General features: G+C 56.8%; 5 protein-coding genes across 5 annotated transcripts; 4 read left to right on the top strand and 1 right to left on the bottom strand.

The window, feature by feature from the left end:
- Positions 1–19: 19 nt before the first annotated feature.
- Positions 20–388, top strand: EX895_000360 (uncharacterized protein; the record flags this gene model as incomplete). The annotated part of the gene is made up of 1 exon (XM_029880961.1): positions 20–388. The coding sequence occupies one exon, from the start codon at positions 20–22 to the stop codon at positions 386–388; it is 369 nt and encodes a 122-aa protein (XP_029742347.1).
- Positions 389–1,376: 988 nt separating this feature from the next.
- EX895_000359 (uncharacterized protein) lies at positions 1,377–2,732 on the top strand (the record flags this gene model as incomplete). The annotated part of the gene is made up of 1 exon (XM_029880960.1): positions 1,377–2,732. The coding sequence occupies one exon, from the start codon at positions 1,377–1,379 to the stop codon at positions 2,730–2,732; it is 1,356 nt and encodes a 451-aa protein (XP_029742346.1).
- A 1,134-nt stretch (positions 2,733–3,866) lies between these two features.
- On the top strand, positions 3,867–8,096 carry EX895_000358 (uncharacterized protein; the record flags this gene model as incomplete). The annotated part of the gene is made up of 1 exon (XM_029880959.1): positions 3,867–8,096. One exon carries the CDS (start codon positions 3,867–3,869, stop codon positions 8,094–8,096), a length of 4,230 nt encoding a protein of 1,409 aa, XP_029742345.1.
- A 244-nt stretch (positions 8,097–8,340) lies between these two features.
- On the bottom strand, positions 8,341–9,528 carry EX895_000357 (uncharacterized protein; the record flags this gene model as incomplete). Its single annotated transcript, XM_029880958.1, has 1 exon — positions 8,341–9,528. The coding sequence occupies one exon, from the start codon at positions 9,526–9,528 to the stop codon at positions 8,341–8,343; it is 1,188 nt and encodes a 395-aa protein (XP_029742344.1).
- Positions 9,529–10,120: 592 nt separating this feature from the next.
- EX895_000356 (uncharacterized protein) lies at positions 10,121–11,902 on the top strand (the record flags this gene model as incomplete). The annotated part of the gene is made up of 1 exon (XM_029880957.1): positions 10,121–11,902. The coding sequence occupies one exon, from the start codon at positions 10,121–10,123 to the stop codon at positions 11,900–11,902; it is 1,782 nt and encodes a 593-aa protein (XP_029742343.1).
- Positions 11,903–12,987: the final 1,085 nt, after the last annotated feature.

The following is a 12,987-nucleotide window of genomic DNA, read 5'->3' as shown; positions in this document are numbered from 1 at the left end:
CTCTTATCTGCAGCACCATATGGACGGTACAGTCAAGTTCTTTGGTGTCACTGACGGAACGTACAATACCGCACGACTCGCCACCCATCCCGAACTAGCTACCAGACTGTCCTTGGCGCCTCTGTCCAACCAGAAGCTGAACGTGCCGAAAAATATGTGGAAGAGCATGGGACTGCGTCTCCTCTTTGCTCAGAGCACCGAAGTGGCATTCGCACTTATCGAGGCACAGATGCTAAAGAGCGCATTCCCAACTATGCTCGACGAAGACAAGCAGAAGCTGCAAGACGGTAATGTTACTATGATCAAGATCGAGAAAAAGCAAAGGACCTATATCTACAGGCTTTTCTCGGTGCTGAATCTCGACATGATTCGGCAAGAGAAACCTTGAGCCGAAGCGAACCGTTCCCGTCATCCCATCTCACCTACTCACTGCACCGATCGTCAACGCTGCCTGGCCACCAGATTGTGTAGCCACGTTCGCAATTCCTGCTGCATGAGTTTGTCATTGCTTCCCCTCGATACTCGTTGTTCCTTTCGAAGAATTTGCTTTTCAAAGACTAGGCCAAAGTCCCGCGTGAATGTTGTAATTCTTCGGGAGCTCTGCTTCATCTCGCACTTGCACTTTTTTCCTTGTCCGATCTTACCTCTGCTTTGGCGTCCAAGTGTATGTGCACATCGCCATGTGGGCCTTGGGTACAGCAGCGCGTGTATGGTGGCCTTGGCCAACCACCGGCGTTGCGTACATGGTGGGCTTTAGAAGTAGCGTTGCAGGGAACTTCGTCACTTGCTCGTTATTTAACTTCAGTACCCCAGAAGCGTGCCAAGCTTCCGCCCACTACAACCTGTGGTTGGCCGGGGAAGGCACAAGACCAACCCACTGAGCTGGAAGGATGCTCGTCAACGACGTTGCTGCTACTCTACGCCGGCCGCCGATTGTACCGCGGACCGCTCATCCGCGGGCGGTGAACACGGTGGAAGCTCGGTGCAAATAAGCCGCCGACTACGATTGGCGTACAATGGTTGGAGCGTGGAACAGATGAAACGCCGGGACGCGTGCAAGCAAACGCCCGTTGGCGGGTTGGAAGACGTTTACAACAACCCTAACACAGCGAGACGGCATAGTGGATACTGCCCGCTGTGGAATAGTTCTGCTGCTTAGGGGTCCTGCACCAGCAAGACGGGATCGAGTTGACCTGGGCTGCTGTATAAGAAGTCACTCGTTGTACCGAAACTATCACATGCACTCAAGGACAATCTCGTGCTGGTCGCTACCCTCTTCCTCACTGATCGCTCATCTTCTCTTTTCCTTCTCCTCCGCTTCGAAGGCTGGCACTTCGGAATTTTCTCATTATCCACATCGATTGCTTTGCGTAGCCATGGGTGCCGAGTTCAAATCAACCTTCGCGGTCATTCTCGCCGCCATCGCATCGTCTCAGTTCATCGCCACCTCGAACGCCTACAATCCGCCAAACGGACCGTTCGCCACCAGATTTTGGGACTGTTGTCCGGCCGCCTTTGCTTGGTCTCGGCCATCGGCGGGTCTATATGCTCCGGTTGATATGTGTCAGAAAGACGGCGTGACCCCCATCTCGACACAGGAGAAGGTGTCTGGCAAAAATGGTTGCGATGACGGCGGCAATCAATTCGCCTGCAACTGCATTCAGCCTTGGCTAGACACTGTCGACCCGGAGCTTGGATACGGTTTCGGAGCCTACAACATCCACGACCCGGATGGCACCATCGAGAATACGTGTTGGTACGTCGAGTTCCAGCCTCAGGATCCCAATGGCAAAGCACTCAAAGTGCGCAAGATGATCTTGCAAAACATCAACACGAGTCAAGGCATCTCGAAAGGCAGCTGGGATCTGAACCTTGCCGGTGGAGGAGTCGGCGACTTCCCCAAAGGCTGCGCCAACCAATGGGAGACGAGCTGGGGTCAACAGTACGGTGGAGTGGACAACGAGCAGGCTTGTTGCAAGCTTCCTGAAGGACTTCGATCGTCGTGCCTGTTCCGCTTCAAGATGTTTGGCGACAACCCTGGCTTGGCTTCGACACCCAAGAGGGTCAGATGCCCCGTTGGCATCATCGACCGCAGTGGCGCACAGAGGCAAGACGATGCCACCGTGGCACCCTACAGCGGACAGACGGATCAGACAGGATATCCCGCTCCGGACAAGTACCAACGCAACCGAAGCGTCTGCCAGAACGTCGACCCGCTGGGCATTGTCAGCTCGGTCTGTAGCGGCAGTGGAGAAGGTGCACGTCTTCCGAAGGGGTACGGAATGGTTCGTCAAGACTCGCCTGGGGCCAAAGTGCCTGATGAGGCAGGGTCGCCTGATCCTTCGACTGGATTTCCTACTTTTCCTGCGCAGCCTCCGACGGACACTCAGGCGGAAAGCTATGGCCGCGCGCATGGTCCGATTGAGCTCGGTCATGGTGGGGATGATGCTGGACTTGGAGGGGGTGCTGGATCCGGGTTTAGACCAGGCGCCGATGCTGGAGCTGAAGCCCATGTTGGTGCTGGCGCTGGGCCTGGCGACCGGTCTGGTAGCGTACCTGGACCTGGTGCTGCCACCAACTCGCCTAGGTTTGGACCGCCTTCCCCGCCGCAAGGACCTGTATCAATTGACAAGCCTGCCGACAAGGCCGGGCCTCCCGCAAGGCCAGCAAGAGCGTCGACTGGGCTTGCGGGACACCGCCGCAGTACGTGCCGTCGAGGAAAGCACGACTGAGACCGAGAGCAGCTTACCCTCTTCATTGACCGGACAGGTGTCGAAGTCGATGTCTGCTATCAAATGAATATGTGCATTTCGCTCACACGTCAAGCTCGTTCAGTGCTCGGGCATCTCGTTTGTGGAACCCTCAATGACCTTTGCTGTTGCTCGAGGGTGTTCTCATCTGTGAGTCAGCTCCGGTCGGTGGTATCAATCGCTACGAGTGTGGCGTCCCTGATTGCTGCAACACAAAAGACGAGGCAGGTGCGGGTAGATGCAGTAGACAATGTCGACGCTCAGATCAAGTTCGACGCGATGAGCGCCTTGGCGAGGAAAGAGATGTCGCGAGCTTCGCATGCCAATGATCAGTAGCAATCAACTTGCTGGCGCCCGGCGCGACGTCGGTGGGATCGAGAAGATAATGATCAGTTTTATGAGAGCGCAGAATGCAATGTCAAAACATGCCCTCGTGATGCGTTGCTGCCTTGCAAGTTCGGGTGCGCCGCGGACGAGCAGGAATGGGAGAGACGCCGGTTGTTTTTACCATAACGTGATTGCCTCTGTCAAGCTCGATCCGATACAGATCAGACATCGTGAGAGCTTCGACTGCGTTGAGAGAGTCTAGAATCCCAACACAACCTGAGACTGTCGCGCCGCGTTGAGCACGCTCAGATTTGCATCCTGCATGCACGCGGCGTGAGTGACAGACAGGCACAGCCCCCATGCTCTTGACAGGGAGTCTTCGGATTTTCCAATACGCTCAGGCCATGCTTTGTGCTATTTGAACAAGAGTAATTTGGCGAAAGCGAACCTCGAGCGAAACGCTGTTGCTGCGTGTCCTGCTGCTACTGCTTTCCTAGCCGAGTCGGCATGGCCGAAGGTGAATGCAGTCGCTGCTTTTCGTTTGCCGTCACCTTGCCTTCCAAGCTCTTGATTTGACGTCGTGGGCGAACAGACCCAGCCTCTCGAAAGCGTTTGCTGTCCAGCTTGGCCGCTTTCCTATCTCCACCACCATCTTTGCTCCTCCTCGATTTTTGTCACCCCTTCCGCCCTTGTCACTCTGACTGCCTTGACTTGCAAAGTGTTGCATTCGAGTTGAACGACAGCCAGCCTTGTTCGTTGCTATCCGATGCACTGAGCTTGTTCAGCACCATGGCGCCGTTTCTCAAACACAAGGATCACGCAACTCCCGAGGCTGCGGCTGATGCAGCCTCCGAACCCACTCAGGCGCAGATAAATGCAGCTCAGGCTCAAGATGCGGCTGAATACGACATTGTCAATGCACGACTACAGCAGAATGAGGCTGCTGGCGCTCGCGTCCTCGAGTTCGACGAGAACGCTACTCCCCAAGAGAAAGCGGCCCAGGCTGCCAAGGCGATGGATCGCATCAAACCAAAAAATGCCTCTGCAGCTCCCAACCAAAGCTCCGGCATTGCCAGCGATATCGGCGGCAAAAAGGTCGATCCTACCCTCAACCTCCAGGATGTCGATAAGCTCAACCAGCAGGAAAAGGATGCTCCAGGCTCGCTTCCTGCTGGTCAGCCCAACGTCAATCTTCCGCCTGGCACTGTAGCAGGCTGGGCTGCCGCCGCGCTCGCTGCCAAAGGTCTTCCTATCGACCGAGCCGTCAATGCCGACGAGGAGACTCAACGCGACTTGATCAGCACATTCATCGGAGAGAGCTATCTCGGCTACTTCTGGTGGAACGCCTCGGTCATCATCCTATCTATTCTCTTCACCTACTTTGCAACACGCATGGGTGGCGGCATTGCCTCGCTCTTGGTCATCGGAGCCTTCTGCTCTACTTACTACAACACGAGCATGCGACGCACTCGCCAACGTGCCCGTGACGACATCACTCGCGAATTGGCTAAGAAGAAGATGGCCTCGGAGCACGAGTCTGCCGACTGGATCAACCACTTTCTTTCGCGCTTCTGGCTCATCTACGAGCCCGTTCTGTCCGCGACCATCATCGGCATCGCAGATCAGGTCTTACTGCAGAATTGCCCTTCCGCATTTGATTCGATTCGAATGACCACCTTCACACTCGGCACCAAGGCTCCGCGTATCGACTCGGTTCGCACCTTCCCAGACACCGACGAGGACATTGTCATGATGGACTGGAAGTTTAATTTCACCCCCAGCGATGTTCAAGATCTGACAGTAAAACAGGCGGCTCAGAAGGTCAATCCCAAGATCGTCCTGACCGTTCGCATCGGAAAGGGCTTTGTCGGCGCAGGCCTTCCCATCCTGCTTGAAGACATCAACTTTGTCGGCCACCTCCGTCTCCGTATGAAACTCATGAGCAACTTCCCCCACGTCCAGCTCGTGGATATCTCGTTCATGGAGCCGCCCAAGATCGACTACGTGCTCAAGCCCATTGGAGGAAACACCTTTGGCTTCGACATTGGCATGATTCCCGGTCTTTCCGACTTTATTCAGGGACAGATCCATGCCAACCTCGGACCGATGATGTACAACCCCAACCTCTTCACGATCAACCTCGAGCAGATGATGTCCGGAACCCCCCTTGACACTGCCATCGGTGTCCTTCAGGTCAACATCTGGTCAGCACGCAACCTCAAGGGAGTCAAGCTCGGTGGTGGCACGCCAGACCCTTACGTCGCGCTCTCGATCGACAACCGCGAAGTGCTTGCCAAGACCTCGGTCAAGAAGAGCACCGCCAACCCACAGTTCAAGGAGACCAAGTTTGTGCTGCTCAACAACCTCAACGGCATGCTCACCATGGCTCTCATGGACTTCAACGAGCACCGTCCTGATTCGACCTTGGGCCAGGCCGCTTTCGACCTCAAGGAGCTCATGGATGACCAGGAGCAGGAGAACCTCAATTCTCCGGTCATCCTCGATGCCAAGGAGCGCGGTCAGGTACAATACTCGCTCTCCTACTATCCTGTCATCAAGCCCGAGGTGGGCGAGGATGGCCAGCCAAAACCATTGCCAGAGACCCGCTCCGGCGTGGTGCGCTTCACCTTGCATCAGGCCAAGGAGCTCGACAAGCGCTCTGGTTTCAGTGGGGAGCTGTGCCCCAAAGGTCGAATCCGACTCAACGGCCAGCAAGTCAAGGACACAATGGTCATCAAGCGTTCGACCAACCCTATCTTCGAAATGCCCACCGAATTCCTCGTCACCGACCGCAAGAAGGCCGTCGTCACGGTTGAGATCCTCGACGACCGTGACCTCCGCTCCGACCCTGTGGTCTCCTATGTCAGCATTCGACTGGAAGACTTGCTGGCCGCCAAGGACAAGCAGCAGGATTGGTTCCCGCTCAAGAACTCCAAGAACGGCCGAGTGCGCATGTCGGCCCAATGGAAGCCTGTGCAGATGTCTGGTAGCATGAACGGCAGCAGCGGGTACACACCCGCCATCGGCACGGTCAAGTTCTGGATCAAGCGTGCCACCGATGTCAAGAACGTCGAGGCAATGACTGGAGGCAAGTCAGACCCCTACGTCCAGCTGCGTGCTCGAGGCCAGGCTGTCGATGGATCCACCATCGTCAACAACAACCTCAACCCGGAGTGGAACGAGATCTTGTATGCGCCCGTTCACTCGCTTCGCGACAAGATCACGCTTGAGATTATGGATTATCAGAATACAGGCAAGGACCGCTCGCTTGGCAACGTTGAGGTCGACGTGGCCCAGCTCGCGAGCGAGTCAACTGGTTCGGATCCGCGCCTCAGGTATGCTGGCACGGGTAAGCAGACGCACAAGGACAGGATCCACCTGGGACGTGGCATCTACAAGGGCCAGATCGAATTCGACTGCGAGTTCCTGCCTGCGGTCAACATCAAAGGCGCCGATTTTGACGAGCGCGAGAATGAAGCGGTCTCGAAGAGCGGTGCGATTCCGGAAGAAGCTGAGGCAGAGAGTGAACCTGCCGCCGCCTCCAAAACCTCACTTGAGTCTACCGCCGTCAACGGTGCCAAGAAGGTCAATGGCGCGAATGGAGCTTCCTCTTCTTCCCACCTTCCGAGGGATTCGCTCTCTGAAAGCGTCAAGACCGCCGTCACAAGTCGCCCGTCCACTGCAACGGACAGGGCTGCAGAGGGCATCACTCTCTCAAAGGAGCAGCTGCTCGGAGAACAATCAGGTATCGTGGTCTTCAACATCTTGCAAGGGTCGCTGCCTCAAAACAAGAAGAATGCGCGTCTCGAAGTGCTCTTTGACGACGGATACTGGCCGGCTTACACTACGGAGAAGGCACGAACGGCTCACCACACCTGGGACGAGGTGGGCGAGTCGGTGGTCAAGGAGCTGGACTGGTCCAAGTTCCTTCTCAAGCTGCGCACGGGCGATGGCGACGACGACGTCTTTGCGGAGTTTGCAGGCAACACCAAGGATGTGCTCGAGAAGGCTCTCAACTCGCAATACGAGTTCCGACTGAACAATTCGGCCGGCGCCCAAGTGGCCAGCGTGGTCATGGAGTGCAGATACATCCCGATTGACCTGCACCTCGAGCCTGTCGAGAGTATCAACAACCAGGGCTACCTGCGTATCGATCTGATCCACGCTCGTAACTTGCGGGCAGCCGATCGTGGCAACCGCTCTGACCCGTACTTTGCCTTTGTGCTCAATGGAGAGCGTCTGGCCAAGTCCAAGGTGGTCAAGAAGACGCTCAACCCAGACTATAACGAGAACCTGGGAGAGTTCAAGGTGCCTTCTCGAGTTCATGCCGAGGCTGTCTTTGAAGCTTACGACTGGGACCAGGTCGGCACGCCTGACAAGCTGGGTAAAGCCCAGGTGGATCTGGCGGTGTTGGAACCGTTTGAGCCGTTCGAAAAGACGTACCCACTCACTGGTAACGGCTCGACCGAGACCTCAGAAGTGACGCTGCGCTTCGTGTTCAAACCAGATTTTGTCACGAACCGCGAACGAAAGGGCACGAGTATCAGCCGAACGTTCACGCAAGGAGTTGCAGGCGTTGGACGCGTTGGAGCTGGAGGTGTCTTGGCGGTTGGAACTGGTGTGGGGAAGGCTGGTCTGGGTGTTGGCAAGGCGGGCTTTGGCGTTGGTAAGGGCGTTGTTGGTGTTGCGGGCAAAGGTGTCGGTGGTGTCGGCAAAGGCGTTGGCAGCCTCATCCGTCCCGGCGGTCGCAAGGTGTCGGCAAACGAGATTGTTGCTGATGAAGAAGCGTTGCTAGCATCGGGCGAGCAGGTGATTGCGTACGCGACCGACGGTCTCCCTGCGTCTTCGGCAGGAACAGGAGTGCCTGCCGGCCTCAACATCCCCGTACCGGCGATCCCTGAAGAGGCGGCTTCTCGACCCAGCTTTGACCACGACGCACGCTCGATGGCCGAGTCGCAGGGTACGCCGTCAAAACGCAGGTCGAAGCTGCACAACCCGTTCAAGCGTCACAACAACTGATGCAAAGAGCTGTCGCGGCCAGGCAGCCGTGGTCATCCCATGCTTTGTTTGATACCATCTCGATTCTGGAGTCTGTTTGTTTGCAATGTATCAGTGAGTGTGTATGTGTGTGTGCTTCAGGGTGCTAAAGAGTCGGCGGCGGGCCTCGCGGCGTGGGTCAACTGCACAGATCAAAGTTGAGGAGGTTGAGATGAACTGGATTACAGATCCAATACGCAGAGAGTTGTGTTACAAGAGACAAGTCTTAGATACGGCGGAAAGAAGCGATGCTCGCAGTAGCGTTAGCAGGTTCTTCGGATCGACTGCCTGCAGCGGGTGTTTTGGGTTCTACTCTGCCGAGCATGACTTCTCGGTCGGAGAGGTTTGCCAGGCGTTGGGACTCTGCGCGGATGAAGGTGACGATGCGGTGGAGGTGGTGTGGGAAAGCCAGTTCGGGGTGTGCGGCGGCGAGGGGGTCGATGGCGGGGAGGATGTTGGACGCTAGGGGCATTGTGGCGGGGTTTTCTGCTTGGGGCGGCAGGGTGGACGGCGCGGCGTTTGCACGGTCGGCGGCGAGGGATGCAGACGCAGCACGAGCGTACGGGCTGGCGTTGGGTTGTGTCGCGATCCTGGGATCGAACGTCGCCGCATCGCGAGCCAGTTCAGGCTGGCCCTCCGGATCGTCCTTCTCGCCCTCTGCCAGCTTGTCGATACCCGCGAGCTTGCGTTTAACGCCCGCAACGGTGCCCCAGCCCGCACCCCAGATGTTGCGCCACAGCGCCTGAGCCAGCGTTGCATCGTTGGTGGCCAGCCCCTCGTCGTAGCCGAGAATGGAGCCGCGGTGCTGCATGTGCATGTCGCGCATGTAGCCTTTCACCAGGCGCGAGGTCTGCACACCAAAGCGATCACGCATGCGCGACTCGGCATCAATGAAAAAGTGGTTCACCAGCTCCTGGCTGTACGTCTTGTTGGCCGCCTTGTCAAATGCGCGGAACCGCGCCAGCAGCAGATACACATGCAGGTTGGTGATCTGGAACCACGACTGGTACGTCTCCGGCAGCGCGCAGTCGCCGTACCAGAAATTACGCTCGACATGCGCGCGCTCCGCACACCGATCGTAGAGGTCTGACGTGACACGGATCGAGGTCGAAGTGAGCGAGTTGTAGCCCATCAGCTTGGCGAGCCCCTTGACAATGGCAACGGTGACGGGTGAGTAGGGTTCTTTGGAGGGTGGCGGCGCGCTGGGAGAGAGTTGCGACGTATGTAGTAGAGGGTTTGAATTGGATTTTGTGGGCGAAGCTTTGGAGAGCGAGGATGAAGGTGCAGGCGAAGCGGTTGCGCGTGTGGAAGTGTAGTGTCTGCTTGTGACGATGGATGCAGTTGAGGTACTGGGCAGCAGCACGCCGGTGCGAGTGGCCGCAGCCAAGCTGGAAGATGAAGCTTTGACGAGCATTGCACGAGTGGCCGGAAGCGTGATGCAGTTGGGTTCCTGTGGCAGGAGAGAAAGGAGAGAAAGGATGTCGACCCCGTTGATGAGAGAGGAGGATTGATCCGACTTTTTTCTTTTCTGTCTTCCGTAACCAAAAATGCTTTCTTCGCACAACTCGTGGAGCAAGGGCAGATAGCAGCAGCAGCAGCAGCAGCGACCCTTGGCGTTCTTCTTCTTCAAAGCTGGAAAACGTGGGTGGAGGTGTGAATCGATCTACATCGGGCCGTTCTGTTCATGACGGGTGAGATGCCGCCGCTCGAGCCAAGACTGACACTTAAATACAGCATTTGTTCCTGGAAATTTGTCGTCAAACTGCAATTTTGAGAAACTTTTCCACCCAAACTTGTCGGTTCTGCCGACTCAGACTTGGTTGCTTTGGTCGTTTGGCGTGGATTGACGCAGCAGCTGCATAGAGTAGGTGGACCCTGCCCAGAATGCGACTGGTGCTGCTGCTGTTGCTCAACTGCAGATGGGTGCACGGGTGATCTCCTCCTATCTCTTCCACCATCATCATCCTCATCCTCATCTTCGCTTTTTGAGGACAACGTCGACGCCAATGATCAAGTCGGTCGGTGGAGCGGTCGCCGGACCTTCGCGCATTCGGACGGTGCTGCCATCTTCGTCGAAAGCAGCCAGACCACGTCAAGTCTCGGCATCATTGACATCTCTACCAGCTCGGCCCCTCTCTACACTCCTTGCTGTCTCTGTTGCCCCTTCACTGACTTTAAGCAAAGGCAAACAAAGAGCACTCGGGCCCTCGAAGCTGTGCGGGTGCAGCTTTCATCAAAAACGACACCAGCAGACGTTTGTCCGTACCCTCTCGCCATCGGGAGGACAGGCTCGCATCCAGCTCAAGTCGACCCGCAATGGCGTTTTCGGGCTATCCACCTCCCGCGGAACACGTCCGTACCAGGAAGACACCGCTTCTGTCTCCTGCCTCCATGTTCCCGTCAACGAGTTGAGGCGCAACTACCTCAAGCTTCACTCGCTCTCGTCGTCGGCTGCAGGCGCATCGGCGGCCAACGCTGCGTTAGAGTGGGATCCTGAAAAAGCGGGTGGGGAAGAGTTGGCTGGTCAAGTGGTTTGGTTCGGATGCTTCGATGGACACGGTGGCCAGCAGGTGCCAAGCTTCTTGCGCGACCAGCTGCACCGCACGTTCGAAAGCGTGCAGGTCGACATGGTTACGGACACTGTCCAATATACCAGAGAGCTGGGCGGTTACTTTCGTCGCTTCACCGGAGGTGTGCTCGAACGATGGGTGCGCAAGGATCGCCTCAAACCAGTCAGAGCTGGACCTGCTGCTGGACGTCGAGGGACAGCGGCAGCAGCTGTCAACAAGCAAGACGCCGCGTCTAAGAACGATACTCCAACCAAGAACGGCGACGAGGACCACGTGGACCATCTTACCAAGCCAGGATCACTTCACGACATGCTGAGCCATCAAGGCAAGCCGCAAGGTTCCAGCAAGACCCTCCTCCAGCCTACGAGGCAAGACGGTGCGATAAAGATCGGCGGCTCAGCGCTTGGTCTAGGCGGCAAGTCTTCGGAGACAGTAGTCCCCCCAAACGGCAACGCAGACCAAGGCTGGGAATCGATGATCGAGCGCATCCCCCCACCCGAAGGAATGGAAAATGAAACCATGACCATGGCCGAGCGCCTCACGCTGGCGTGGCTCGTCACGGATCGACGGATTCAATCATCACCCCAACTCGATGTCGGGGGCAGCACCGCATCCGTCGCCGTACTCCACTCGCTCGACATGCCTTCACTTCCCTGGTACTCATCCGAATTCGTCGGCGTTCACGTCGCGCATGTCGGTGACACGCGTGTGCTCATGTGCGCTGTCAAGGACGGCAAAGCTGTACCCCTCACCACGTACCACCACCCCGACGACCGGTCCGAGGCGGAGCGGCTGCGCAAGATGGGCGCAGGCATGATCACCGACTCGTTTGGCGAGGCGAGGTGGATGGGCGCCTTGGCAAACACGCGAGCATTCGGCGATTCGAGGTTCAAGAAAGTGGGCATCACCGTCGAACCCGAGATCTTCTCGCAGGTGATCAGGGGAAGCGACTACGGCTTCTTAATTGCATTCAGCGACGGTGTGGGTGGCGTCATGTCCGATCAGGAGGTGGTTGATTTATGCAGGAATGCTAAACATCCGAGCCAGGCTGCGCAGAGCGTGCTGACATTTGCAGAAGAGCTCGGTGCGCAGGACAATTGCACCGCCATGGTCATCCCGCTTAAAGGGTGGGGTAAGGTGGGAGGGCAGGACCTGACCAGGGAGAGACGCGAGATGCGAAGGTCCAAGATCGATCTTTACAGAGATAACCGCACGTGAAGACAGCGCGAAGTCGTAGATATCATGCCGCAATAGACACCTTTTCGAGCAGTGAACGAGGCGTGATCGGACACCTCGTACGAAAAGGCAGTCCGAGCGGAAAGCACAAAGTATGCGGGACTGAAGCCCGATCTAGCAAAGTGCATCGGGCTGCCGACGCGTCTGGACCGGGAAATGAGCCTGTCAAGAAGGCTCTGCTGCATCGGAGCGCGTAAATGAATCGGAAGCAACCAGCAGCTGTGCCATTTCCTTGGTGCACTGCCGCTTGTCGTTTGTCCGAGCAGTACAGTACAGTGCATACGTTGATCATCGCCGCACACCTGGACGTCCAGCGATCGCAGCGTTAAACCCTCGTTGTTGACGATGCTGTGTGAGCGGCATAGGGCTCTACGCACTCTCGAAGTGGAGCCGAGATTTTGAAATTAACAAAGAAAAAATGCGAAGCAACAAACGGTGTAAAAGTGAACGACCGCGCGGATACGCCAACGCGCTTTTCTTCGTGCTTGTCATTTAATGGACACCGAAAGCCTTCTGAGCAGCAAAGGTGTCAGCAGCCTCGCCCTCTTGGAGGATGTGCAGTTGTTGTATCACAATGGCCGGGATATGGACACGCTAGTTGTTCGCGCAACCAGCGTGTCGAAGCAATGAGTGCGAACACAGGACAAAGTGAGCCGGAGGACGAGCGAGGACGAGCGAGGTGCGGGTGTGTATGTTTGAGAGGTTGCTGCAGCTTGAGGCGATGCGATACCCGCTGCTGCCCTGAATGCGAATTTCAGAAGGCACGGCCAGGTGTACCCGTCCTCCTCCTTTGCTCGCCCTTGTCTCGGTCACGCTTTGCTAGTGGGGCTCGCTTCAACTCAGCTTCAGCTTTTCTTGCTTTCCTCTCTCCTCTCATCACGACCAGCATTGTCACTCCTCTCGTTGGAATTTGGTTACCTTCACTCCTCCCCGCTTCCGCACTTCGATCTTCCTTTCGGACTTCCACCTCCCTCGTCCCAAGCTCTGACTACGCGTGCCTCCTCAACACGGTCAACCATCACCCGGCATCATCGCCTCTATACGCACGCGACTCGGTCTTCCTCTCT

Source organism: Sporisorium graminicola, chromosome SGRAM_1 (genome assembly GCF_005498985.1).
Source record: "Sporisorium graminicola strain CBS 10092 chromosome SGRAM_1, whole genome shotgun sequence".
NCBI lineage: Eukaryota > Fungi > Basidiomycota > Ustilaginomycetes > Ustilaginales > Ustilaginaceae > Sporisorium > Sporisorium graminicola.
This window is presented reverse-complemented; position numbering and strand designations above follow the sequence as displayed.